The sequence below is a fragment of the Cebidichthys violaceus genome, unplaced genomic scaffold (assembly GCF_023349555.1).
Source record: "Cebidichthys violaceus isolate CVI_PGR_0920_01 unplaced genomic scaffold, fCebVio1.0.p SCAF_8, whole genome shotgun sequence".
Lineage (NCBI taxonomy): Eukaryota > Metazoa > Chordata > Actinopteri > Perciformes > Stichaeidae > Cebidichthys > Cebidichthys violaceus.
In genome coordinates, this window is record NW_027176964.1 from 6662749 (window position 1) to 6690197 (window position 27449).

The 27449-nt window shown below is 43.8% G+C and overlaps 2 protein-coding genes across 4 annotated transcripts; both read right to left on the bottom strand.

The window, feature by feature from the left end:
- Positions 1 to 644: 644 nt before the first annotated feature.
- Positions 645 to 19885, bottom strand: sugt1 (SGT1 homolog, MIS12 kinetochore complex assembly cochaperone). 2 transcript variants are annotated; one of them, XM_068738014.1, is made up of 13 exons: positions 19761 to 19885; positions 19612 to 19657; positions 18799 to 18889; positions 18447 to 18516; positions 17976 to 18046; positions 16344 to 16397; positions 14371 to 14399; positions 14131 to 14153; positions 13668 to 13764; positions 12214 to 12321; positions 3711 to 3801; positions 2672 to 2844; positions 645 to 1472 (listed from the first exon to the last, which is right to left on the bottom strand). In XM_068738014.1, exons 1-13 carry the CDS (start codon positions 19772 to 19774, stop codon positions 1371 to 1373), a joined length of 969 nt encoding a protein of 322 aa, XP_068594115.1. In that variant the 5' UTR covers positions 19775 to 19885; the 3' UTR covers positions 645 to 1370. The 2 variants fall into 2 exon arrangements, with proteins under 2 accessions (XP_068594115.1, XP_068594114.1); XM_068738013.1 differs by having other exon boundaries at positions 19612 to 19660.
- A 1235-nt stretch (positions 19886 to 21120) lies between these two features.
- Positions 21121 to 26729, bottom strand: LOC137865936 (ETS-related transcription factor Elf-1-like). 2 transcript variants are annotated; one of them, XM_068701526.1, is made up of 7 exons: positions 26487 to 26729; positions 26250 to 26373; positions 24294 to 24398; positions 23915 to 24070; positions 23727 to 23801; positions 23371 to 23566; positions 21121 to 23236 (listed from the first exon to the last, which is right to left on the bottom strand). In XM_068701526.1, the coding sequence occupies exons 1-7, from the start codon at positions 26544 to 26546 to the stop codon at positions 22615 to 22617; spliced, it is 1338 nt and encodes a 445-aa protein (XP_068557627.1). In that variant the 5' UTR covers positions 26547 to 26729; the 3' UTR covers positions 21121 to 22614. The 2 variants fall into 2 exon arrangements, with proteins under 2 accessions (XP_068557627.1, XP_068557628.1); XM_068701527.1 differs by lacking the exons at positions 26250 to 26373; positions 26487 to 26729 and adding an exon at positions 25814 to 26180.
- Between the last annotated feature and the right edge of the window lie 720 nt (positions 26730 to 27449).

Sequence of the window (27449 nt, forward strand, 5' to 3'; positions counted from 1 at the left end):
TTGATGTCACAGAGCCGCCTCGGGCGGGGGTAGCGGGTAAGGATGGGGGCGGTGTGTTTGTGCTGGTGTGCTGGTGTGTGTGTGTGTGTGTGTGTGTGTTTTATGAAGCTCAGAGTTCCATCCAGAGCTACAAACGGGGCGTTTGATCGTCACGAGAGATGAAACGATGTGTGATGAATTTAACACTTAACTCAGTGTGAGAGGCTTGATGATGCGGTTCGGAGGCTGATCCATATTAATGCTCTCTTGCCGCGGCAGGACGCCCCCTCACTGTCACAGCTGCCGCATATATATGTGGTAGGAGAAGGTGCCTGCTGTCCCACATCTCCGTGTGGAAATCACCACTCCACCTCAGGGCCGCATCCTTGACCTGCTGGACCAACAGCTCGGGAATTCTCCTCGTTGTCTTGATACCAATCGAGTGCGTAAACCGCGTCCCCCAAGCTGTAAGCCATATCTGAACCGCCTCTCGCTCATATCAGTGATGCCACATTTCATTCCTCCCAGCACATAATCACCGAGCAAGGCTCTCCTTCATAATATATTGCTGGGTTTTTTTCCCCCATCTGGTGGATCCCTTCCTACTTCTCCAACCCGTCCTAAGCAGTTTCCAGAGACAACGGACCATAAAACGCGAGACAAAGTTTGTGAGCCAAAACAACAAATCTTTTATTTACACCGAAGCTTGAATCACACTGAGGGAGCGACCGGTGCTAAACCGCTGGCTGACACGCCACACACATTCCAGAGAAGCCAGTCTGCAAAGGACTGCTGTTGACTTTTTTTTACCGAGCGTACAGGGGGAAAGAAAAAGAAAAAAACTGCATGAGGGGAGAAAAGCAATCATAGCTACCAGTTAAACATCTCAACCGGTTCTTATTTTTTTAACAACTTTACATTTTTATACAAGTGCTGATAATAGGAAGTCATGAAAGGCCCCTGAAATAGAAAGGCTTGTGGGCGTTTATTGAGAAAACCAGGGGAGGCAGAGGAGAGAAAAAAAGAATGATCTGAAAGCTCCGTCAGTCACAACTTTAATCCAGACTTCCCTTTATAGTCCATTGGCCTTTAAAATCAGATATGTAAATCAATCTGTTCAACAGATGGGTAGATGGGTCAAATGAACCGACAGCATCGGGTAGTAAGTTATTGCAGAGGGTGGGCCATGGGGGGGGTTTTTGGTCGAGTGAAAGTGGGAATACTGAGGCTCCCTGCACTTAGTGAGCAACAGCACAACTGAGGGGTCATGGAAGAGGAGGAAGAAGAGCGCGGTCACGGAGACTACAGGGCAGCGAGCATTCCTGCTGGAGTTCAGACGGATAAATGAGGAGGAGGAGGAAGAGGAGAGGGGGAGGGGGAGAGTGAAGCGCTCAGTACTTCTTGAACTCTACGTCCTCCGGTGGGTTCATCTCCACTTTTCTCTTGCCCACATCCACCCAGTTGGTGCTCAGAACTGTGCCGCCGGACTCCATCTGCACAAGGGGGGGGGGGGGGGCACAATGCTGTAGTTATTGCAACACCTTCTCTCTGATTGAAGCCCCCCCGACAGCATCATCAATTCCACATGACTGTTGTAGTATTAATGAACAAGGTTGAAGTTTTCACCAGCAACTCATATTTCATTTTCTCGTTATTCCACAATAAACTGTGAAAGTGAAATCATTCAAAAAGGCTTATTTGCACATAAGATGACCTTTAGGTCTTCTGCTCTGGGTATGTATGGAATGACAGCGAACCCTTTTTTAAGTGTAGCATTGTACTCCAGCATCGTGAGATCATATCGTTAGTAACGCAGAATGCTGATTGTCCCCCCCCATCATCAATCAACATCTAATCGTAATCATCATGCTTCCTTCTGTACACTTAAATGCACTCTGAAGGAAGCTCGTTAACTAGATAATCAGTCCACACTACATGTGTTGGATTCCAGACCTCCAAACACTAATACAGCCCCTACGAAGCAACCAAAGCCTTTCAGGACATCTTTCGTTTAAGGATGGCAATGTCGGCCTTTCGACCACTTTGGTCTAGATGGAAATATCTCGACAGCTATTGGATGGCTCGCCATGAAATGATGTTACCCCAAAGAATGGAGTCTGCCAACTTTGACGATACCCTGACTTCTCTTCTAGCACAAACGTGAGATTGAGATTGACGGCGCGGATTGAAAAGTCTCGACAACAATTGGAGGGATCGCCATGGAATGCATTTCTCACACGGATGAACTCAGGTTAAAATTTTAATTTGTTGAATATTTTATGGATACCTGCAAATCTAATGACATTGCCATCAGCCTCAGCTGTACTCTGTGTTTAGTGCTAATCAGCTAACGTTGGCACACTAGGACGCTGGAACTAAGATGGTGAACATGTTAGCATATTCGCATAATATATGTGGGTCTCCTTCCTTCTTTCCTTGAGGCTTACTTCTGAGTTGCTCAAATGTAATGTGTATTTTGGGAGCTTTAGGAGGCTAACACTGCTTTGCCCCAACGTAAGTTGTTCTGCTGGAGTTCCCGAATCTCTATTACGGAGGTGGATAGCACAAAGTTTGCATGACCCGTAGTCAGAGCGTCAACAATTATGAGTTAAAGCCCCATGGGGGAGGGCTACTAGAACACTGGTTGAAGTGATTACTAGCGAAAGACTCGTCACTGAAGCACAATACTTACAAATGACTTGTTCATGGCTCGCTTGACCTCGTCTGTGCCATCACAGTAGATCTGCTGGAAGAGCTTGTTGAGCGCCGCGTCTCCCTCCAGCTTCTCGCTCTTCTCCTCCTCGCCGAGGTCCACCATCACCTTGTCCCAGTTGCAGGCAGAGTGGGACGACGAAGGGTACTGATCTGATGGAGGGGGAAACTAAATGTCAGGCTACAGCTCATGTAGTTTCAATTAGGACCAAGTGAGAGGGATTTCAAACCAGCTGAGAGGCGTTTGATGAGACGGTAAGCAGAGCTCTTCAATCACACTGAAAAACAAACAAATGTTGTTCATTGAGATTTTCACTGTGTGCAAGTTTAATACCTTGACTTCCATCATCGAAATCACCCAGAGACGTATTAACTGAATCTTCAGACTGAAGGATCACAGTGCGATTTGATGTCTATATTTTCAGGATGCATTACGCCCACTGTAATCCCAACAAGAGATGGAGAGCGGGAAGTGTAATCCAGACGCAGATTTACATAAATACTGCGCCAGACACAAACGGCAGACATATTCAGGCCAAGTGTGGACATGCGGCAATGTGATCCCATAAAATCAGATGTCAAAAATCATGTTTAAATGTAACAGTAGTCCGAGCTATAAACTGAGCTGGTTGCATGGTTTGGCTGCCCACTTAACTTTTACTCGCCCTTCCACTTCCACACACACACACACACACACACACACACACACACACACACTTACATAAGTAATTAATCCTGTCAGTAATGGCAACGTGTGGGCTAAAATACTGAGTCATATTCTGCTGTCATACCTTTCCCTCTCCCCGTATACTTTCGCCGTCAGACTAATGAAAGACTCGAGCAGGGCTCGACTGCCCACTCTCATTTAAGTGCAGAACAGACAAACACAGGAGCTCATATTGATCTTTGCAGAGAGAGATAAGAAGAGGGCGATGGAGAGACAGGAGCAGAGAGATGAGAGCAGAGACAGGACGATAGTTGAGGGGGAAAGAGTGTAAATGCAGAGGCCGTGGACTGACTTGGATCGAAGTGTTTGATGTTGGACTCCTGTCCCTCTCTCTCCAGCTTCTCCCATCTCATGGCATCTGTCTTCTTCATCTTGAACTCCACCTGATGAAGAAGAGAAGGGCGATAACAGGGGCGGGGGGGCAGAAGAAGAGGGAGGAGAAGAAGAAGAGGAGGGAACAAGGGAGATAACAAAAATGATCTTCTTTGATGCACAGGACGAAAATAACACTTCCATTAAAGTGACACCCTCAAAGTACAGGACATCAGATCATTATTGAGGCCAGAGAGGCTGTCTGCTCAGAGCTCCTCGTCAACTCATCCTGCGAGTGTGTGTGTGTGTGTGTGTGTGTGTGTGTGTGTGTGTGTGTGTGTGTGTGTGTGTGTGTGTGTGTGTGTGTGAGAGACATCAGGGATATGCGGGGGCACAGCTCAATCTCGAACCTCACTGACAGACATACTGCACTAACGAGATGCCTGTCAGCCAGAGGGCCAGTGTGAGAGACAGAGCGGGCGGGCGGGGGGGAAGGAGGGAGGTGGGGGGAGAGCCTAATTCCACACAGCAGCATCTGATCCAAATCACTACACCGGGAGAACATGGGAGCGGAAGAAAACAATGAGGGGAGAGAGGACATGGACACACGCTTGTAACACTGAGCCGCATTGACAGGGCACATACCAGCGAGACACGCGAACCACAAGTACACATGCACATCCCCCCCCCACCCATTAATGCCATGCGTGTGCGTTTGATATGTGCGCATGTGAAAGGCAGCGCTGGTGATGTCGGTGCAATTAAGGAACATTTCTGCTCTGCTGGGCGATGTGATGATTCATTTATGAGGGTGGCGAGAGGAGAGGAGGGAAAAACCCGAGAGGTAGACGAGGCCGGAGATGAGGAGGGCTGACCGGCACCGGGGAGAGAAAGAGAGAGGCAAGGAGTGCGAGGGAGCAGATTGAGACGGCACCATCGCCACCGCCTTCTCCAGCGAGGTGATGAGCTGGCGCGAGCGGCGGCACACTGATGGATCGCTTCGGTGCATGTCAGCGCTTTCTGGCCTGCAAAAAAAAAGTTTCTCTCTCTCTCTAGGCATCTGCTCGGTGTCCGAAATTAACTTTTTTTTTTGGCTCACCTGCGAAGCCGGGGGGGGGGGGGGGGGGGGGGTGAGAGACTAAAAAAAGAAGATCTCTGCTGAGAATACAGGTCGCCGCCCAAATAATTCATACTCATCCTTCAAAATGTCTGTGTCACCCAGCTTTTTGGAGAGTTTGTGCATACAATCTGATGCTTTGAGGTAATCTTTTCCGACATCGGAATTTGCAGGGGGGGGGGGGGGGGGGGGGGGTTGCCCAACAATCTGACATCCCCCCCACTTCACGCAATGATTAACAAGGTGTGAGGAGGTGAGAAAGGAAGCAGGTTGTGAACTGCAAAAGAGAGCCCAACACTATGAATGCCTTCTAGGAGAGACCGCATGTAAATGTGAGTCGTTGTACTCATATTTAAATTATTCATCACGCCTTGTCCCTCGTTTCAACCCGATCTCAAATGTGGCTGTTTGGATCAGTCGTGAACATTTTTGTCTTCCGATGAGGCCGAACGGTACGTTGTAGGAACTAGATGTTTTTAGCGTAACCCTGTCTCTACAGTAAGCATCACTGTACATACGGGGAGTAGAAGATAAAGGATTGAATGGAAAACCACTTTCATTTTGAATAAACTGCAAAACACTGCTACAGAGCTGTGTCATATTAGCCCCCAGAGTTCTGAGGTGGGAGAAGTTATTTCGGGCGTCCGTGGTTTCTGGATGTAACCCTCGTTCATTGAATTGGTTTCATGCATAGACGATGTTTGGGCCTCCATCTGTTGGAGCACTTCAAAAGCTTGGATTTGCATGAAACCCTCTTGGCTGAATCATTAACACAAAAGACGAGCTCCCGTTTTACAACATATCTGGTCCTTGAAACAAAATTTAAAAAAAAAAGGGTACAAGCCCGTGTGCATACAAATGTTAACGGGTCCGAGGTGAATTTTGGTACGCACCCCGCTAACAGCGAGCAGGAAGCAACATTTTTTTGGTCTTATAGCACATTCAGCAGTTTAGATCAACTGGGTCAATAATTCGACAACTATGGCGCTGAAACAAATGGTTAATTGGCGAATGGTTGCAACAAAAATCCAACTTAATGATTCATTTATCTGAGCTTAATTTGGCTGGCCCTGCCAACGATAGATGTTTAGATGATTAATCAATAAAGTTCATCATTTTAAAACCGATAAAATCAATATTTTTAACATTCTCTGTTTCCGGCTTCTGAATAGAATTATTATATCATCAGTTGTGACTGTGTTTGATAAACTGATTTCGGCATGTTAAATAATTTTTTGTTTCTTTGACAGATGCACCTGCAATCTGGGCACAGCGGCTCCTTTGAGCTCGGTTAGGGGTCTCGTGGTGCTTTCCAGACTTCAGTATGTATCAAAGTGCTGATTTGCCAACCTGCTCTAATGGCTGACAGTTACTTGGCGATCAAGCTAACACGGCCTTTGTAGCAGCGCTTGTAATTCTGATTATGCAGGGTTGGATTTCTTTAGATCTTATGTCTTTTAATTTTTGTTTTTGTTTATCCTGTGGATGAGCAGTTACACATTTAAGTCCAGATGACAAGAAAAACGCCTTTTTAACCCATTTAGATCACATTACTAGTTATACTGTGCACCTATTTGAAAACATACGCCAAAAATAAATACATATTGATTTTCTCTATTTCTTTACATCAAAATCCAATCAATCGGTGCTGAAAGCCAATGCCAAAGCCTGCAGTTCCTCAAATGGCCACTTGAGACTGGCTCAATCGGCTGCTTTTTTAAATTGATTTGTTAACGATCATAGAGGTTTCAAAACAAAAACAATGAAATGTCTTAAAATTACCATCTAGCTTTGCAGGTGCCACAAATTGTGTTTAATTTCTGTTGTGTGAAGTGCAGCAGGACTCGAGCCGCGGCCCAGTGTGTGTGTGCTTCTCTGCGTGCTCCTGGGCCATACAACATTAATTTGCTGCCACATCTGTGCTCCCTGGCTTCTAAGGGACATGGCAGGCCAGGCTCCGTGTGTGTGTGTGTGTGTGTGTCTGTGTGTGTGTGTGTGTGTGTGTGTGTGTGTGTGTGTGTGTGTGTGTGTGTGTGTGTGTGTGTGTGTGTGTGTGACAGGCGAAAAGATGGCTTGTAAAGGGATGTGACAGCGGAGCTACATTCGGGGGCCACCACCCACAGGACCCTTGGGCTGGACAATACAATACTGCACTACACACACACACACACACACACGCCATTTACAGAAGGGCACTGGGGTCCCGTGTCGTTTGTCACATGCGTTTGTAACCATTTCACCCCCCCATCTCCCCTGCCACAACTCCGTCTCCCTCTTTCTCCAGATCCCCGCGGATTTCAAAACAAACTCGGCAAGAAAGACGCATAAATTAAATAAATATAAACATTCTTAGACGTTGACAGGCGTGGAAATTAAAGAGCGGAGACGCCACTTTTGCTATTTGCCAAAAGGAGATGAGTTTGGAAGTGAATGAACGAGCGAGCGTGGATCCCAAATTGCGTCGAGTGTGCGCGCGTCCGTGTGTATGTGTGTGCGTGTGTGTGTGTGTGGGGCAGCCGTCTGCTCTGATCAAACACACTGGTGTGTAATTGGCTCCCCGTTGTCGCGGTGACCCCTGCGGTTGGAATGTCTGTCGTGGTGGAGGACAGGAGGAGGTCGCTCTGACGGTGATGTGCTACAGACCACACACACACACACACACACACACACACACACCAAATACTTTGTGTAAATGGCACAAGTGTGTTGAGAGATTACTGTTCAGACTCTGTATTTGCTTGTGTGTGTGTGTGTCTGTGTGTGTGTGTGTGTGTGTGTGTGTGTGTGTGTGTGTGTGTGCTTGCACACTCAAGCCTGGCTTAGCCTCCCCCTGCTAAGTTGTCTTTAAAGACAGCGAGGAGATGAAGCGTAAACATTGTGGAGCGAAGAGTGCAGGGCAGCCTATTACAGAGACAGACAGGCCGACATTGGTTGGGAATCAACAGCTCTGAGGGCAATGCTGCTGCTGCATTTTTTTCCCCCCTTCCTCTCTTCCAAACACTCATTAGGGATGCATGCCAATCTGGGGGGGAAACTTGATTTGCTGATGCCATTGTTCATTTGAATCCCCCCCCCCCCCCCCCCACACAGTGGCTCCTTGGCTACAGAAAAATGAAAACGGCTCCAAAACATTTAAATGAGACATGCATTGAGAAAGCAGGCCGAGTTTGTAGTGGGGCTCTCACATTTGTCGAGCATGTGTGCACACACGTTTCACCTGTGGAGTTTTGAGGTGCCGTTATGTCGTCTTGAACATTTGAATGCTGCCAATGAGGGCTTATGAGCTTGGTTGTGTGCGTGTGTGAGAGAGAGTGAGTGAGTGCAGGGGCCATGTGTACCAGAGGAGCCCAGTGGACCAGGGAACAGGAAGGGCTTTGTGGGAGAGGAGGAGGTTTTGAACACTCTCTTTCTCGTTATCCTAGAGAGGTAGAGGTATGTGTGTGTATGTGTGTGTGTGTGTGTGTGTGTGTGTGTGTGTGTGTGTACGCACGCAAGACAGAGAGAAAGAAAGGCAGACAGAAGGGGTGTGTGTGTGTGTGTGTGTGTGTGTGTGTGTGTGTGTGTGTGACAGGGCAGGGAGAGGCAAAGACCATAAATGAAGAAGAAAGAACGAAAGACGAGAGAAAAGTGCAAGACCATCTTCAGCTGTGGTCTCTAGAAGACTGAGCCCTTGTTTAAGCTGCAACCCACGTGCACCTCTGGTATGCAGTCTCTGCTGTTGCCATGGAAAAGTGAGTTTTTTTTATTTTTTTATTTTGAGAGGGGGCAGTTTCCGTGCAGGTCAGTCTCCACTCGGCAACGTGTAGCTGGTGGATATAATGCACACGATATAGATGTCAGGTTATGTAATGCCACTGTGGCACCATACAGTGTATATTTCCAGCACCTGTGATCATGCTCTGCCCTTTCATTCCCCCGCGGCCTCACTGGGAAATAAACTTGAATAAATGTCCTCATTGCTTTCAGAGGCTCTGTGGCCTGGGCTGTTTAGGGGATGTTGATACCATAGCATATCTTTTTAGGCACTTGATGTCAGTAAACCCTTGTTTTGTTATGCAAATATAGCTCTAATAATAATATAATAATAATAATAATAATAATAATAATAATAATATATAGGGTTGGGGATTGTTAGAATGATATTGGGTTTTGATACCCCTGCCAAAAGTATTCTTTTTTTATTTTATATTACTTAGAAATACTGATTTACTGATTACAAAAAAAAAAAATCCCCAATTTCCAAAAGAAGCCAAGAATTTAAGAAAATAAGATCTTCAAAAAAAACAACCACTGTACACTACCCAGCCTTTAGCTGGTGAACACAGTGGAGCATTTATCAGCTAGAGAAGCAGATATCTACCTCAGGAGCTGGTGGAGACCAAAAACGGCCGAATTCACTGAGGTTTTTGCGGCTGTTTAAAATCACGACAGCGAGCCTGTTACAGGCTGCACTGTTCTGTCGTTTGAAATGAGATTTATATAAAGTGCAAGACATTTATTTCACGCATTTCCAAGAGAAACACCGGCTGTATCAATATCATCACCAATGCGCTCTACTCGTGTAGGTGGCTTGAGTAAATTTGGTTCGTCTCACTGCATCTCTTTTTCATTTCCATAAAGGTCGGACATAACTGCTACTAGACATTGCTACATCATAATTTTATGAGTAATAAACTTTTTCTTCTCATGCGGGATTCAACTTTGGTCGAAGTTAACTTCGTGGAGTCGGCTGAATTATAATTTATTTCCCAGACTCCCGTGGATGAACTACATCTGCAGGGCAGTCCAGAAAGTGAATACATGATGAGCGCTCACACAGTTGGCACTGCCCGCTGGGTTAATCGCGGCAAAAGCTTTTCCCGCCGCTGCCGCGGATAGACATGGGTGCGCCGCGCAAGCCTATGGAAAGAATGGGCGTCAGAGCGCAGTGGTGGCGCTGCTGCGTTCTGTGTGTAAGGCCGTTCAGTGAATGAGGAGTTAAATAAATGCAGCTGAAGCGACAAATCCTTTGAAAACTGCAGCTAGCATTTGCGTTTTGTTAGTAAATCTGCCCTAATGTTGCCAAAATGTCTGCTTTAGATGAAACTAGATCATAATTTTGCCCTGACATTCAATAATACTTAAAAAACAGGATATAAGTGGACAACCTGTGTGAAGAGCCAATAAATGGTTAATTATCTTTAACTAAGCATACTTTACTATTTGTTGAGTTACTTGCAATAGGATACAACTCAAGATGCTTTGGAAGATGCCGTCCGAAATAAAGTGTGAAATCAGAATAACAGTTCTTAGGAATAAACAGCATCCCTATGGAAGAAAGCAGAGCTATACGTTGCACTTGTATTGGCAAGAATCAATTGATCAATTGCCTAAAAGACGATTCCTTTCTCCTTAATGATACAAAAAACAATCAAAACAAATCACACAAAACCTGCCTCTTGATCCTCAGGCTAAAACCTGACAGTGGCCTAAACCCTGAATCAGCACACTCGTTAGCCCACATCCTCTATAATGCACCCTAATTAGTCGATAGTAAAAAGTGCCCTTCCTACTCATTAGGCCCATAATCACCTTTAACGGTGCTGAGAAATTCTCAGTGAGTACATCCCTGATAAGTGTGTGTGTGTGTGTGTGTGTGTGTGTGTGTGTGTGTGTGTGTGTAAGAGTGTGGATTTGTGTGAATCTCCTGTTCAGATGAACTCTGCTAACGTCTCCACAGGAGCCACACTGTATACAGCCGGAGTGGATTTTTTTTCCCCCCATTTCTACTCCAGCTACAGTAAGCTTAGCCGGCATTAAGGAATTATAGGTAGCGACAGCCTACTTTAGGCTGCTTTAAATTACTGAAGAGATTTAAGATGTTAATCTCACAGTGGTAACGATCAGTCAATTTCAGTGAGCTGCTTAAATTAGCATCTGCATGCTTTTCTTCTTTGCCGTCTTCACTATCTGACATCATTTGAGTCATTAACATTTTTAAGGAAGACACAAAGAATAATTAATGATCAGCTATTAAGACAATAAAAGCCTTAATACACAGAGATAATGTTGTGTCGTGCGATGCTCTCGGGCAAAATTGCCGTTCAGAGACTAGAAGCATATTTAGAGTGCATTCCTCCAGTGTGTGACATTACTACGTCACATTGTCTTTACAGGGACATAAAACATGTTGAACAGTCTGCTTCTCTACTGCTGAGTATCTCCACTGGGATGGCAAGGCTACATGCGGTGTCCTCACTGTCTCGGAGTCAAATTCAACAACTTTTCGTCTTCCAAAAACTTAGCTGGAGTGCTTCCATGACCTAAAAATGTTGTTTCTTCCATGTTTGTTTATGTTTTTCAGTTTCGTAAAAAAAAAAGAAAAAGAAGTTGTTAAGTGGTAAACAGTTTTTTATTCCACTGCAGCTGGGGTTGGTGTGGAGAAAAACATCTGCAAACCACCATCTCACAGGGCTGGGTACTGCCACGGATTTCCCACATTCATTCCAACAGACTCTGTTCAATTTTGATTTGATTAGAAAATATTTTAGTAACAAAACTAAAGCTTGGATATGAAGGAGATTCTTAGAGAACTAATGCTGTAAATTGTAACCTGGTATATTATTAACTAGAGTTACCGCCTCACGGGTCTATGCCTCCACCAATCGGTCAAATTGTCCAAAATATTATCACTTCATCATTCGATCCTTTTAGACACTTCTGTGATATTGTCATAATTAGCATAGGAATTATTGAGTTATGGCCAAATACGTGTTTTGGGCGGTCAGAGTGACCTTTGAACACCAAATTCTAATCGGTTCATCTTTGAGTCCAAGTGGACCTTTGTGCCAAAATTGAACAAATTGCCTCCAGGTGTTCTAGAGAAATTGCGCTCACAATAATGAACTGAATCCCAAAACATTCATGCCGCATAAAAAATATTACGTCGAGACATAAAAATATTGGCAGTATCCAACTTACTTGCTTACTTTGAGGACATTTTATCATCTCAAGCTACTAAGTGTTGCTCTGTCGTGGTCACTGAGACCTGAGAAAGAACAAAGGGCAGCAGGTTGTTCTTTTTTGTCCAACATCAGAGTCGCCTTGATGTGCCTTTTAGTGCACGATGGACCATTAAACAGAACAGGTGTAATGAAAGCGTGCGGATCTGACGGTTTGTTTCTGCTTCGCGAGCAAGTCATCGGTCACAGCATAATGTCTGTTAAACCTGTCAGAAACGTGTCAACTCATCAAAAACGTATGCCAGAATGTAAAATATGCGGTTTAAAAATCAACATTTCCTTCCTAAAAAGTAGACTCCCTGTTGATGGAGAAAGTTTCATCAGCCCACTTACTGGACTAGCTAAAGTCAGAGTGACTGTGATACCTTGGTGGTGAGGATCTTGAAGTTGCTCTGTTGAGGGATGATGGGGTACAGCAGGTGGAGGTCCAGGTTGTAGTTCTCCCCTGAAGCCAGCTGTATCGTGGCAGAGAGCTGAAGAGACCACAGACAGCAGACATTAGGCGTCAACACCCCTCGCTGGCGGCTATTAGGGTGGGCAGTAAGTCCATGAGGTAAATCATACTTTTCGACCTGCCATTTTTGTTCATAATTTAATTTCTGAGTTGAAATTGTAGCAATATTTCATTTGACTTAACTGCAGCTATTAGAAAACACACCAAACAAAAAGATAGAAAAAGATTGTGTGTGTGTGTGTGTGTGTGTGGGGAGTGAAGTTGTCAGCTTGTCCACGAGAATAATCATCTGATGTGGCCGGTTTGTCGGCCAGGAGTATCCTCTCTCGCCCTGTCCTCTTCAGCCACAGAGTGACCAGTGATGAGGGGGGGGTGTCAGACAGCTCTTAACGGCCTGTCACTCACCAGGACTGGGTGGGTGGGTGGGTGGCTTGTTGGTTTAGAGGGTCTTGGACTCGGCTGGGGCCCAAATCTTCACACTCCTTCTTGGCAAAAGCTGCCTTCATATAGAAAAGCTCTGAAGCCGAATAGCTCAGCGGTTATCGTCTCATCTCAGCAGTAGGTTACTTGGACTTGTAATCGTTTGCAAATCATCACTTTTGGGCAATTCCACAAAACTATCAAAGCTGTATTATTCATTTCCAGTTGAATCCCCGCTCCGTCTGTAGGTATACAACTGCCGCATGCTCGGTCACCAGGGAGAAGCAGTGGAACCACTGCCTTTCATCTTTAATTTCTTTTGTATATACTGACCTAGTAAAAAATATATGAACTTATCTGTACTTCACACCACAGACAGAGGGAGCTTAACAAGCGACTGTGGGATTCGGAGCGAGTGAACTATTTCTTTTGAAATGGGGTAAACTCAGTTTGTTATTCTATTAGGAAAGACAATGCCGCTCCCTGGGGTGCCCTGCAGTTACCCCTCTGAGAGAGGGAAAGAAGTGGAAAGAAGCACAGGAGAAGAGAAAAAGATAGGGTTGTCCCTGGAGGGGTCTGCAGCTGATCCTAGATCAGTTATGCCGTCTATCTACAGACAATTAGGAGGTTGGAGAAGCTGGGGAGGGTAAATTGTTCTGAGATCTGTACTTTGGGGGCAATGTTAACAAGGCACCACTGGAGGCATAGTTGGGTCCATGGGGAGTGTGTGTGTGTACGTGTGTGTGTGAGAGAGACCCATCTAATGGGCCCCCCTGAGGAAACACCCAACAGCTAACCCATCTCTGTTACACACACACACACACACACACACACACACACACACACACACACACACACACACACACACACACACACACACACACACACACACACAAAACAAAGCCTCACTTCACTTCAACACTGCACTTAAGTGTGTGTTTATACCTCTTTCTCCATGAAGTTGACACACACACCATCCTTGGGTACATTTTTTGCCATGACTGTGACGATGACTTGAGACTCTGTTTGGTACCAGTCATGTCTGCAAGAACACACACACACACACACACACACACACACACACACACACACACACACACACACACACACACACACACACACACACACACACACACACACACACTGATAAACAACTGAAGACCTTTGCCATTTCCTCCACTGCTATTGTGAATTGTGAATATATAAAACTTCATGAAACCAGGAACTTGAAATGATAAAACGCTGCACATCATTAACATGTCTCGTCCATGCATGTTGTTTTCACAGATGTAAAGAATGGGGCTGCTTTCACACTTGGCTAATCATCACGCCGATGTAATGAATAAAATAAACATTAAAAACATAAAACAGATGCCGAGATATGGTGTATTTACATTTGTGCACTTACTTCACAGGTGGAACCGCTGGTGTCTGCTTGGTCATTCAGCCGCCGAGACGGAAATGACAATTAGAGAGGAGGATGTGGCAAGAAGGCAGAGGGATGAAACAAAAAAAAAAATGAGAGAAAACATAACAAAAGAAGCTTAGTGAGGCTCCCTTTCTTTGAACAGGAGCATACACAAGGCTGATGATCTCTACCCATGCTGAGAGCAACAATGCCCCCTGGTGGCCGTGCAAAGAAACTCACCCTGTTGTTGCTGCCGATCTGCGTCTGCTCTGGAAAGAGAGAAGAAGAATGTGTGCGATTGGCAGGAGGAAACATTAAATACACGCCCTCAAGTTTCCTAAATCGAATTATGATCTCTTAACTATGATGGCCAAGCTATAGAAACACTTAACACACATTTGTTTACAGATAACAAATAGCAGACAGATTGTTCCACACCAGGACTCGCATACATTTCCCCCCCATAAGGTCTTTTCTTTTGTTGCTGGGAAATTCTGTTTTATTTGATTTAGGTTGACTGGTGTGCTACATTTTACTCGAAGAACTAGATTTGCAACCCTTTTAACATAAAAGTGACTACATAAATAAATAAGACTACATTCATCAAATATTCGGCTATGATAAGGTTGTGTGTGTAAAGCTCCTTTTGTGTGAAAACATGCAACGGATTAAAACAAAGTCATTAAAAAAAGAGTAGCTTCATATTGCGTAAGTGGAGGAGTGAAGAGGATTAATTAAATAGATAAAAACGTAACTGAAAAAAAAGAAAGAGAAAAACTTTTTGTCTAGTAGGCTAGAGAACAAATTAATTTTGTCTAATCAATTTGAATTCATAAAAGTCCTAAAAACAGATGAGGATGTCGGGTAGCCTGGAAACAGAGAGAGGATGCGGCTGAGGCGGTGTGCCTGGCCAAGTGGCTTTCTAGGGTGCCGAACATTTAAAAAAATTTCAAATTCCATGACTGTACAAACCCGTCACAAGCTCTTCCCATCCTCCGCCAGTTTGTTTACTGGTCCGTCCACGCCCATTAAAAGCCCTCTGAGCCCAAGCAGGTCTGATCACCGTTTACCAACATGCTATCATACATTATTCAATGACTTCATTACATAGAGAGAGAAACAGAGAGAAACAGAGAGACAGACAGAAACAGAGGGGGAGAGAGACACACACAGAGGGAGAGAGAGAGACACACACACAGAGGGAGAGAGAGAGAGAAACAGAGAGACAGAGAAACAAAGAGACAGACAGAAACAGAGGGAGAGAGAGAGATACCACAGAAAGGGAAGAGAGGGATGAGATGATGGGAGGAGTGTTAAAGTCGTCTTAATGAGGTCGTGTTTAAAACAGTGAGGAGGGGCGGGTGTGTTTGGAGAAAAAGACTGTGTGTCACAGTTTGTGTGTTTTTAAACCAGCAGGGTGCCACATGTGATGGAATAACCAGGTGCTCTGTGTGTGTGTGTTGGTTGGTTGTAAACACACCGTCACCGAAAGAAAAAAAAAGTTGTGCTGCTGGTGTGAGAGTGAGCAGACGCAAGTAGGGTACTTTCAAGTTTTTTTTTTTTTTGGGGGGGGGGGGGGGGGGGGGGGGGTGTACACCCTGGTGTGCATTTGTGCGCGCGTGCATATGCCTATGAAGGAGTTGGGTCTCATCAGGGCCTCTCAAACGTCAGTAACGTTAACTCTGATGAATCATGCCGCTCCCGGGAGGACGCATGCATGCAGGTGTGAAGCGTGTTTGTCAAAACCCGTGCTCTTGTTTACTCAAGATGATCCAGAGGGCCGGGGCATCACCAGCAAACAGAAACACACCGCCCCAACACGGCATGCATCTTTCATTGGACTGAGCAGCGCTGCCTAAACACTCATGCCGTAGATTCATTGGCTGTGTGCAAGCTCATTTGTTTGATCAGATGGGCCCATCAGCTCGCTGACTGTGCCATTTAGTTCAGTGTTTAATAGCATCAGGTAAATAGCACAGAGAAGTTAGACTGCAACTGGTGATGGATCTGGAGTGAAAACCGCCACAGGCCATATTGTGTACCAAAATTTAACATCTTTAAATACATTAAAACCATTTAATGAAGACTGTTTAATATCCTCATAAATCTACAATTAAAGACCAACGTATAAATCTACAATTAAAGACCAACGTCAGCTCAAAATACATTAATAAAACCACAGACATTATAGAAGTTTCAGTTCATCTACTTACCTCCCATCATCTCCTCACACCGCTTGATCCAGATCTCAAATGATTTGTCAGAAACTGTGGAAATCACACAAAAAAAATGACATTTTCTCCCTTTTTTCCTTAAGTAATAAACGTTACTACAGTAAAAGGATCTAGTGTAAACATTTGACGGCATCAGTGAGGTGTTAATGAAGTCAGAAGTGGTTTGACTAAGAGAGTGCTAAAGTCATACATTCAATACGTTTGAACCAGCAGTTAAATCAGTATGCAAAGGGAGATCCACATTTTACAAGCAAAATCTGTTTTACTGAGAATGTTTGGAAATGGATTCTCATTTGACTTTTTAAATCCTTTTCTTCCATCCCACTGCGCTAGCTCGGACTACTTCTCCAGTTGCTAATAGAGCCCTGTAGGGTCACCGCTCCAAAAAAGACCCAAAGCATGTCTTCTTTTCTTATATAAAATAGCTTGTTCTGTTATGTCTGCGAAAATATATCCATTAAAATCAATTAATGCGCCTTGATGACAGCAACGATGCTACAGCTATCCTTATTCACCCTCTGCTGGCTAGCTCCAGCTGTTTGAAAACTGCTTTAAGTTAGTTACTAGGTCACTGATAAATATACAATTAATTTGAATACAAAAAAGACATACAAATACAAATATAATGAAACCATCAGTTTGATGAACAGAGACAGAAACACTATAGCTGTAGTAAGAGACATGAATGAGATTTTGGTCACAACTGATATTGAAACAGAGGTATTAGTGTCTAGGTTGACAATGGCTACAGATGTGAGCAATGTGGAAAGATACATTTCGTAATCTGGACGTTTAGTAACACTTGTAGTTGCAGATTTAAAATCATTTAATCATTATGTGACATCTGGATGGGATCCCTCGAGCCAAACCCAGTCCAGGGGATTTATTGTCTTTAAGCCCAAAGTGCACAACTGCTCTTTTGTAACATCATCATGTGGCCTCATGTTACTTAACTGAAAACCGGCAAAGCCATCAACCCATTCAGCCCATTTTCACCGTTTCTGGACCAAACGATTAATCAATTACTGAAGCCTCAGTCATGCTTTCAGTGTTCCGCAGGCAGCTGTAGACTCGAGGCGGTCGTGCACGCGGTTCCAGTCATACGACAGCTGAGCGTCCGCGCCTCTCTGGCGTTCCATCACATGAGCTTTTCCCAATCCATTCCAGTTAGTAGCATAAATGTAGCATAACGTTGTTTGCTGTCTTTGTACTCCTTTATAGACGCATTTATACTAAAGTGGCAACGGCGGGTCTCCTTACACAACCTCTCCTCAAAACAAGCATCCACTTTGTTATCTTCCTCTTGGCAAACCAGCTACAGTAGTATAAACACAGTCTCTCTTTTTATTTTTTTAAACTCTAGGTGCTTTGGAGCTGTTTTTTCTCATTTAGTGTGTCTCGTGCAATGCACAAAAGAAAACACATGCACACACATGCACTATTCCACTGATCTGCAGGTGGTGGTGACACACAGATGTGCAGAAATAAGCCAACAATGGCAGTGAAGAAGAAGGTTCATCCCTTTGTATTCAATGAGGAGAGTGAAACAGACAGCATAGTGATGCAGACAGTGGTTGATAGTCAGTGGGATGATGGGAAGTTTGTACTCACCATCCAGTTGGTGTCCCTGAGTGAAAGCTGCATGTGCTGACTTATAGTGCTTCAGGTGGTATTCTGCTATTCTGCAGGTGAGAGACAAAAAAATGCCATATACTGTATACTTAATAAAGTAATAAGAAAATAAAAGCGACCTCCTACGACAGACACAATTTGGACCACGTACCTTGTTAAAGAAGTTAAATAACTACAACAATTATAGAATACATGAACTTTAGGGTAGGTAGGAGAGAAAGGATCTTCTCATGGACATCGGCCTTAACATGACTCCAACTCCAGCAACAGGAATATCGTGTTTAATTTTCATAGCAGATGAAAAAGTCAAATGTAACCAGTTATGTTTACCAAACAACTTTATACTACAGATTTTGCTAAACAAATAGGAGCTTCAGTTGAGATCATACACCATTAAAAAAAAAAAGATGAGATTTTCTCTCATTTCCATGATCATATTATAGTACACACCCTGTTCGCATGAAAGCAAGAGGAAGGCTGGGTGTTAGCTGCTGGGCTTTTCTGGCATCATCAACAGCACCTGCAAAAAAAGAAAGAAAACAACACTATGTTTATCATACACAAATGTCCATCCAGCCTGTATCACTCCGAAACTTTATATGACTGTACAGACTGGTACCAGATTATTAAATCAAGGATCTCACAAGAAACAACGTTATACTCATTTAGTGTGGGCAGTTACCAAAAAGGCAACAACACACAATTTGAAAACATTTATATTTTCTGAAGAAAAAAAAAATCATGCATTTGCTATTGTGTTATGACCAACATGTCCGTCAATGCATGTAGTCCACAGACTTACAGCTGTAGTTTTTGAGAAGTATGTGGGTGTAGGCACGCTGGCAAAACCACTCAGCGTTGTTGGAGTCTCCTTGCAAGGCCTCATCAAGTCCCTACAAGGAAAAAGGTGGATTTTAAGTGGACAGCTTACAGTACTGTTTCGATTCAGCTAGTGTTGATACTAATGGAAAAGCAGAAACACTAAAAAGAAACCTGACACCAGCAGTCATGTTCCGTGTCCTGTTCGCTACACTGACACCACCCACTACTTTTGAAAGTAGCATAAATGAGATATCATAACGCAGGCTCCATCATGCATTTATTAATGACCGTATAACTAGAAGGACATGAAAACGAACGTTAACAATTCATTCAAACTAGTAAATAACGCTAGAATTCGTTAATGACTTCCGGTTAAACATGTTTCAGAATACCATGCGGACAGCATGACATATCTAAAACACCAGAATGCTTATCACCAACGTTATTTATCTAGTAATAACACGTAAAAACGAAGTGTTGCATTTGTAATGGTTGCTAAGTCAAACCACAATACATGTCCTGCTAATATAGAAATAGTACTGTTACGTAAAGTTGTAACACATACCTGCTCTTCTTGCGAAGTGATGCTAACAGGAAACGTTAGCTAACATAGCTATTTAGCTAGCGTTAGTTAGTGTAAAAAGCGGTGCTAACATCGGAAACTTTAACATTATGACACCGCACTCAACTCCCTCTGTAAAACAGTTAGTCGGAATACTTTACGGTTAATGTGATAAGACAGAGCCCCCTGGTTTTCAGTATTTGTACATCGCTAGCTAACGCTAATGTTTACCTCCAGAGCTTTCTGTGGATCTTCGTCAATGAAGCTATCGGGGAACCTGCTAAAACGACAGGAGAGACCAACCGTTAAAACCAGCCGCAGAGAAACAAATTATTGAAAAAAAGAAATAAAAGGGAATTAATTTGATGAGCTTGTCTTGCCTTTCGGTTGCCATGGATTTGCTGCGGATGTGGACAGTCTTTCTGGAGTGGCAGGAAGATTCTAGCAAAAATGTGGACACTTCTGGAAACGTGATAGCGCCTGCTGCCTCAGCTCGAGCCCAGCAGCAGGCCTGTAAACATCCGGCTGCACACCGCTCACACCGCCACACCTCCACCTAACGGCCTGGAGGAGTCATTACATGACAATTTTCTTATATGACAGCAAACTTCTGACATGAAAAGATATATATATATATATATATATATATATATATATATATATATATATATATATATATATATATATATATATATATATATATATATATATATATATATAGCAGTTAGGGGTTTAGTGTCTTGCTCAGGAACACTTCAGCACAGAACAGGTAGCAGCCAAGGATCAAACCGGACGAACCGCTCTACTCCATGATCCACGGTCGCCCCCAAAAAGATACATTTGTGCAAAACAATGGCTGCCATTCCTTAAATACTGAATTTCTTAAATATATATTGGTTATCATTAATAATCATTAATTGTGTATATTAAACTATTTGAGCATTTTAATGTAGACTGGGGAAGAGGGAGCTAGATTGACACACTTTGTATCCTACTACATACTGTAGTTTCATCTATAATCATAAATCAGATTTTATAAAATTATTCTTGTTTTGTAAGAAACATTTTAATTTCAATCAAAGTATCTAGTTACCGTGGCTGTTGAAATGTAGTGGAGTAAAAAAATACAATATTTCCCTTTGAAAAGCAGTAGCAGTATTGGAAGAAGCATTCAGATTTAAAATTTTTAAGATTACTTAAGTATATGTACCAATCCCACAGTGTAGAAATACTTAAATTGTGTTAAATACTCCAAGTAAAATTCCTGCATTCAAAACTGTACTTGTGCAAAAGTACAAAAGTATAGCATCAAAATATACTAAAAGTACAGAGAGTGAAAGTACTTGTGATGCAGACTGGCTCATTTCAGAATAATATATATTATATAATTATTGATGCATTAATGAGTACATCACTTTAATGGGGCAGCTGGTAAAGGTGAGGGTCATTTTATTTACATACTGTTAGAGAATGTCCCTACAGGGATCAAACAATCTTAATAAATTTAAATTTGTTGATCATATTTTGTATTAAGATATTATATCTGTATCAGCAAAGTAACTAGTACATAAACCTGTAAAATAAATAACATGCAGTAGAAAGTACAATATTACCCTGTGAATTGCAGTGGAGTAGAAGTAATAAGTAGCATAAAGTCCAAGTACCTCAAATATGTGCTCAAGCACAGTACTACAGTACTATATGCAGGTGAGTAAATGAGTTGACGATGAATTTCACATAGACAATGACAAAATGAAGTTTATTTTATATATAGACCATTATCTTTTCAACATCTCTGGACTGCATGAAAGCAAACACACCAGAGTAAGGCAACAAAAACTCCACCTCTCCCTCTGCTACAAGCTTATATAACATCAGTGAAACTTACAGTATCAAAAGAGCTCCAGACGAGGCAAAGCGAGGGGATTCCAAATAAATGGCTTAATCGGTAATAAAGTGAAAACAGTTTTGCATATAAGGTTCTCTGGGGAGAAAGGCAGTTACAAGCATCTCCTAAACCAGGTTCAGCCTCACAGAAGTCCGCTTGAATCTTAAAAGCTCAGATTTCATTTGGAGTGAGGTGTGTGAGGCTGAACTCCGATCAACTGAAGGGAAAACACTAAATTTAGCATTATTTCATTATAAAAGGGCCAGCCGTTTAACTCCTTGCATAGAGCATATAGTCGGTGCAGAAAAACTAATTTTGTACGAACCTGAGGGAGAAAATGGCAACAAGGCACAAAGTCAAGCGAGTTCACAGACACAGTATATAACACACAATACATGAAGATATCAAGGCTTCAGAGGTCCATATATGCATTTGTGTATATACATGTAATAACTAATGAATGTAGGAAGAGGAGAAAGGCTAAATAGTAGCTGTATGACTCTACAGGAGCAGCTAAATAAAAGGCCATTTCACTGGTGATTGTCGACAAAAGGAAAGTCCACCGAGTAGATACATCAACTACAAACAGCAGCAGTGCTACATTACTATTCTAGAAATAACAGTGATCCCTTGTTTTCAACATTTCACAACACAAACATAGTTCAGTAATCTTAAAAAAATAATAACAACAACAATAATATGGAATGTTTTCCCTCAATAACCTCAGGATTATCAGGAACACAGGAAGCGGGGACAGGATGGACTGAGATCGTCAGGCACTTAAGAGAAGAAAACATACAGCAGGGATAAACATTAGTGCAAAGCCATTTTCAAGGCAGAGGAATGATTTGATAGAAAAAAAAAGAAAAGAAAAAAAAGAGTGGGAAAGAGCGAGAGCAAAGGCAGAGAAGGAGGGCACAGTGTACTGATCGGACTATTTGCTCCGTGACGCTGGAGGTGAAGTGCAAGCAGAAGGTGTATCTGCAGAAGATGCAGAGAGGCTGTAGGTTCCAGTGCATGTCTGTCTTTGGTGTCTTGTGGGGTTAACGACTAGAGAGCGTGACAGAAGGCTGAGACAAAGCACGTGAGCTTTTGAAGTCTCTTGGGACAGTAAACTGCAAAATGTTGTGGGTTTGCTGGCAACTCAGGGAGGAAAGTAGTGATCTAGAATTACTTTTGTTACAAATTCATAATATAATCTAAAATAAAAAAAATATCCTAGATCAATACTTCCACTCTTAAACACAGGCCCTGGTGTGCAGACGTAGCCACAGCCAAGTGCGGCTCTGTAACTGGTCCTGAGTGTGTGTTTGTAGGGGGGGGGATAGCTTTTTTTTATTATTCTTTTATTGGTGAGAGCTAGTTAGGGGCACCAGCTGTGGAGCCTCCACTTGGGAAGTTTTGGGTCTCGGGTGCGACTTTCCATCGGGCGTCTCCCGCGCACCCTCACCGTCCACAGCCGTCTCAGCGGCGGCCTGTCGCTCGCACAGACTCCCCAGCAGCTGAGCCGTTTTGAAGACAGAGGCGTGGCCCGCGGGCTGCAGGGATTGGACCTTCTGCAGGTTCTGCAGGCTTCGCAGCATCTCCGCGGACACAATAGGCAAATGCTGCTCCTGGATCAGGCTGGTGCTGGCGGGCCTCAGGACGGTTTCGCGCTGGCCTGAGAGCCTGGGGGCCGGCCTGGTCCGCTGGGTGGCCGGGCCCCGGAGGGAGCAGGAGGACGTTTTCTTCTGTGGCGGGTGGGAGTCTTCCTCCTCAACCGACTGGTCACTAGAAGGTATAGTGCTGGCATCCGAGTCATCACTCACAGCCTCATCAATACCACTAATGTCGTCGTGATCGTCATCGTCTTCCTCTTTCATGCCATCTCCATCTGTGATATAAATCATATCTTTGGGCAGCGAGGTGAACTGGTAGACGAGACGCTGGCCTTCAACCTTATTCAGTATGCCTCTCTGGTAGTAGTACCTACACAAACACAAAGGTTCAGCATTAACAAAACAAACCATGCATCTACACACATGTATATTTTCATCAAAGTAAAGACAAGAACACATTACGGTGACATTTTGAGTCGTCTTAGCCCTCTTTTGGTCCTTTACCTGAGTGCTCTGCCCATCGTCTCATAATTCATATCCGGCTTGTTCTTGTGTTTGCCCCAGAGTCGGGCCACTGCTTTGGAGTTGACCAACTTGAAGATTCCTGCGTCGGGATTGGTCCATTTAATGTAGCGGGGGCAGACCTGTCGGTCCTGCAGCAACTCCATCAGGAACTGCCACAGGTACAGTGTGTTTCCTCCTGAAGCACAAACACAGGGACACATGATGGAAAAGGAAAGAAGGAGAAACAACATGGAAAAATAATGTAAAGATGACTGGTGCTGATTCAGACACGAGGGACCAACATGTAGAATTGCCATCACATTTACACATGCTAATTTTGTTGTGTGTCACAATACCTTTGTTGTATTTGTCCTTCTTCACTATAATGTCTGGTGTGGGGGACTCCGCCCTTCTATGTCGAGCTTTCCTCCCTGAGCATTCGAAGAATAAAAGTAGGTCATTTGCAAATAATCCAATATAATCACACAATTATTCACAGAAAAAACACAATTCAGATAAGACGATAACCCAGAAGGTAACGGACCTCTCTTTTTGGACTGCAGCTGTGCTGCAGGCTTGTTTGTGTGCAACGAGTGCCACTGTGGCTGGTCAAAAGCTCCCACAATCCCCTCCGCTGACACAGTCACCTGGGTAACAGGAGTAGTGATGACATCACCCAGTGATGGTAAGAAGGTCTGGGCTGCAGGTGGGGGAGGGGGGCATAAACAGATTTAATGAGAGAGAACAGAACTGTGACCACCGTGTCTAAAAATAACATCTCGCAGTCAGACATGTCCGACACAAGGAAGCAGCAGTGAGGTTTTATTAGGGCATCTTCTCAACTCAGTTAGTGTGCATGGGAGCAGCGCTAACTCGGCTGTGTGTGTGTGTGTGTGTGTGTGTGTGTGTGTGTGTGTGCTTACAGTAGTGTTCCAGGGAGAGGGTGTCAGGGCAGTCCATGTTGAGGAGCGAGTCAGCAGCGACAAGCGTCTCCATGGTCTCCTCCTCTCCACTCTCACATTGCTCCACTGCAGACGACAGAGAAGGGAGGAACACACGAAAACATTTATTTTAGCAGGTGGAGGAGGACGGAATTTAGTAAGAGGATAATTAAACGCGAGAAACACAGAGGACAAAGCTTGTCGGCTGAGCCAAATTACACAAAACACCCTCTCAATGCTAGAGATATCTAGCCATGAATCTCCTTGATATGTTAGGTATTTAATTTGCTGAGTAAGCATACCCAAAAGAAGGCATTCCTTTCTGGTTTCCATTAATCACCACAGGATATAATATTACAGTTGTTGTGATTACAGGATTAGAAACTTTTTTGTCTGACTTGCCTCTACAGCCCTATCAAATAGGTTCAAGTCCCCCTTCATTGTACCCCCTCAAAAGATGGGATGAGCTTTCCTGGAATTGTTCAACTGTATTTCACCATAGAGAAAATTGTGGTTGAGATGGATCTGTTTCTGCATATATGAATTCATAAAAGACAAAGTGATCCAGTATCTGTCAATGTTTGGTCATAGCCTTGTTTTCCATTAGATTCGGTCAAGTTTGCGTTCACATTTATCCATTACTTTTGGCTAACTCTTTGCTGCTTGCTAACTAGTTTTCACACACTCTCAATTGCAAAATTTGGGGGCTGAGGTGCTCCAACTGATTCTTGTTGGTAAGAAAGTGAGGTGTGCTGGTTGTTGTGTCAATTAATATACTAGACAGCTCCAAATAGCTGCTCCACAATCTTTCCGGGGTCAGGAATCACTGCACAAGAGGTAGACAGAGACGAAATGTTCTTTTTGGAGTTTGGGTGAACTTATCCTTTAATGACCCAAATGGATGATCGAGCAGGACGGTCATTAATTATTTGCACTGGCTCCAAACTGCAAAGATTTACCTAACGTTACTGTTTTACTTCACGTATTGAACTTTCCTATGAACTTCAGTTAGATAAATAACAGCCTACTAATATCCGAGTCTGTTTTTTTCACCGCTTATAGTGCATTTCCTTTAATAACAATATGTGCAGCTATGGGCTTCTGTGAACATAACCACATGTCTGCCTCTCAGCCAAAGTATTTTTTTAAAAAGGACTACTTGTTTAGTGCGCATTTATTTATGTGACGTGAGCAGGCTGTGAAGCAGGGAGCTAGAAAGTATCTGCTAGCTAACAGCTGTGTGCCGTGGGCTCAAACACGTTCTGCCCAGAAAAAACAGCCAACGACCACTCAAAACAAATAGCCGTGTTTAAAGAAACACGGCGGGTAAATTGTTTCCCCAACACGGTTGGAATTTCGAGGTTAATTGAACATGACAGTCCGCGAGCGGTGTCAGTCACCGTTAGCTAAGTTAACCGAGCCTCGCCATGCCCAACTTCAACTGCTCACTTCAACTAGACTACAGTTGGGAATAAACAACCCGATACAGTGATATAACTTACTTTTAATTCCCAGCATTGGTGAGGAACAAGCCATAGCATGTGTGCTGTAGCCCGAATTGACCACGTCTACATCCTAATATGATTCATTAACGGTCTTTCATAGGGACAAGCAGCCCAGTGATGTTTTGTTTCACTTCCTGAATCTTTGCAGAGGGTGGGCCATGTGCGACGACGGGTGTGACTGCGCATGTCCAGTCCCAGGCTTTCTTTTATATGCTGATAATTTGTATTTCGTAGAACTTGAACAAAACCGTCTCAGAACAAAGCTTAGACAGTTTAATAACCGTTTGTTTGGACTATTGCACGACAGGTGAGCTTCAGTCATTAAACGTGACAGGTAAAGAAAGGCTGGAGTGTGTGTGTGTGTGTGTGTGTGTGTGTGTGTGTGTGTGTGTGTGTGTGTGTGTGTGTGTGTGTGTGTGTTGTCTGCACTGACCTTTGAGCAGCTGCTGGTGATGCTCTGTCTGTGACTGTTCACATGCTAGACCTGTATATGAGAGCAGGTGTGGATGGGGCACCTGCTCCACAATCACTGCAGGGTAATCCAAGTAACCCCCCAACTGCAACACAAAGAAAATTAGATTAAGTGAAAGCAGATTTGTCAGATTGAAACGTGGGCTCTGCCTCGACACACACACACAAACAAATGCATCTCTGCTTAACATTTACTCACCTGTGACATATTGACATGGTCACTGGCGAAGTCAAAGATGAGGTCTGACTGCTGCAGCATGGTGGAAAAAATCCCAAACCCACACACAACCTTAACTGTGTGAAGACTGCATCGCAGCTTTCCTCTGAAGTCTATTAATAACTGAGGTCTGGTGTGTTTTTGTGTCCTGACAGATCCAGGTTTTGGAGAGAATCTTCAGATGAACAGTTGACTGTCGGCGTAGATCTAGCAGAGAGCTCCCCCCCCACCCAGGATACGACGAGGCCGGTCTCTTTCCATGCAGCGCAGTGCAACAGTGGAAGAGGGACGTGAGTAAACCAGTTGACCAAAGACACGGAGGCGTCACAGGAAACTTGCGTTCGCTCGCTCTGACTTTCGATGAGGAAGTGGGGGGGCTGCTAACTGTCCTGTGGTCTGACTGAACCTGCCAGATAAGAACAGAGAGAGAAACGAGAGCAAATGTGTCAGCCGTTGGAGGCAAAACACAAATTGAGAGCGCCACACCTGCGGTGAATGTCAGGTGGTAACCAGTTCGACTTTTAAAATAAAATGTCCAAATAAAGAAATGTGGTCACTGTGATCTGAGGAGCAGAGAAACCAGCACAGTTTGCTTCCCTCTTTCATATATATCGCTCATGTTTTTGCTCTTATCTCGCTACCAAAAGAGGCTCAACCAGCAACAGGAAGGAAGCGTTTGCACTGCTGTGTGTGCGTGTGTGTGTGTGTGTGGTACGAGTAGGGGGGAGGCAGCTGGTGTTGAACTTGAAACGTCATGTCTTTGCACATCGCTCAAGGTTTCAGGGGCGTTGCGTGCACATTCCTCACAACATGACTGTGAAGGGGACATTCGGAACAAAACTAAACTCCTCTTCTCTACTCCCCGTTATTCTCTCCTTGTCACTTGTTTTTCTTCGCTTCCTCCCTTGTCCCCTGACCATCCTCCTCTGCCCTTTTTTTATTTTT

What these genes read in the sequence shown, in the direction of transcription:
- sugt1 (XM_068738013.1), bottom strand. An exon ending in TCAGGGACACCAACTGGATG is followed by an intron (nt 16,398 to 17,975) that starts GTGAGTACAAAC and finishes TGATTTCCACAG; the next exon opens with TTTCTGACAAATCATTTGAG. An exon ending in GAGCCATGAACAAGTCATTT is followed by an intron (nt 1,473 to 2,671) that starts GTAAGTATTGTG and finishes CCCCTTGTGCAG; the next exon opens with ATGGAGTCCGGCGGCACAGT.
- LOC137865936 (XM_068701526.1), bottom strand. Translation starts at nt 26,546, where the DNA reads ATGCTGCAGCAGTCAGACCTCATCTTTGACTTCGCCAGTGACCATGTC. An exon ending in ACCATGTCAATATGTCACAG is followed by an intron (nt 26,374 to 26,486) that starts GTGAGTAAATGT and finishes TTTGTGTTGCAG; the next exon opens with TTGGGGGGTTACTTGGATTA. An exon ending in TCACCAGCAGCTGCTCAAAG is followed by an intron (nt 24,399 to 26,249) that starts GTCAGTGCAGAC and finishes TGTCGTCTGCAG; the next exon opens with TGGAGCAATGTGAGAGTGGA.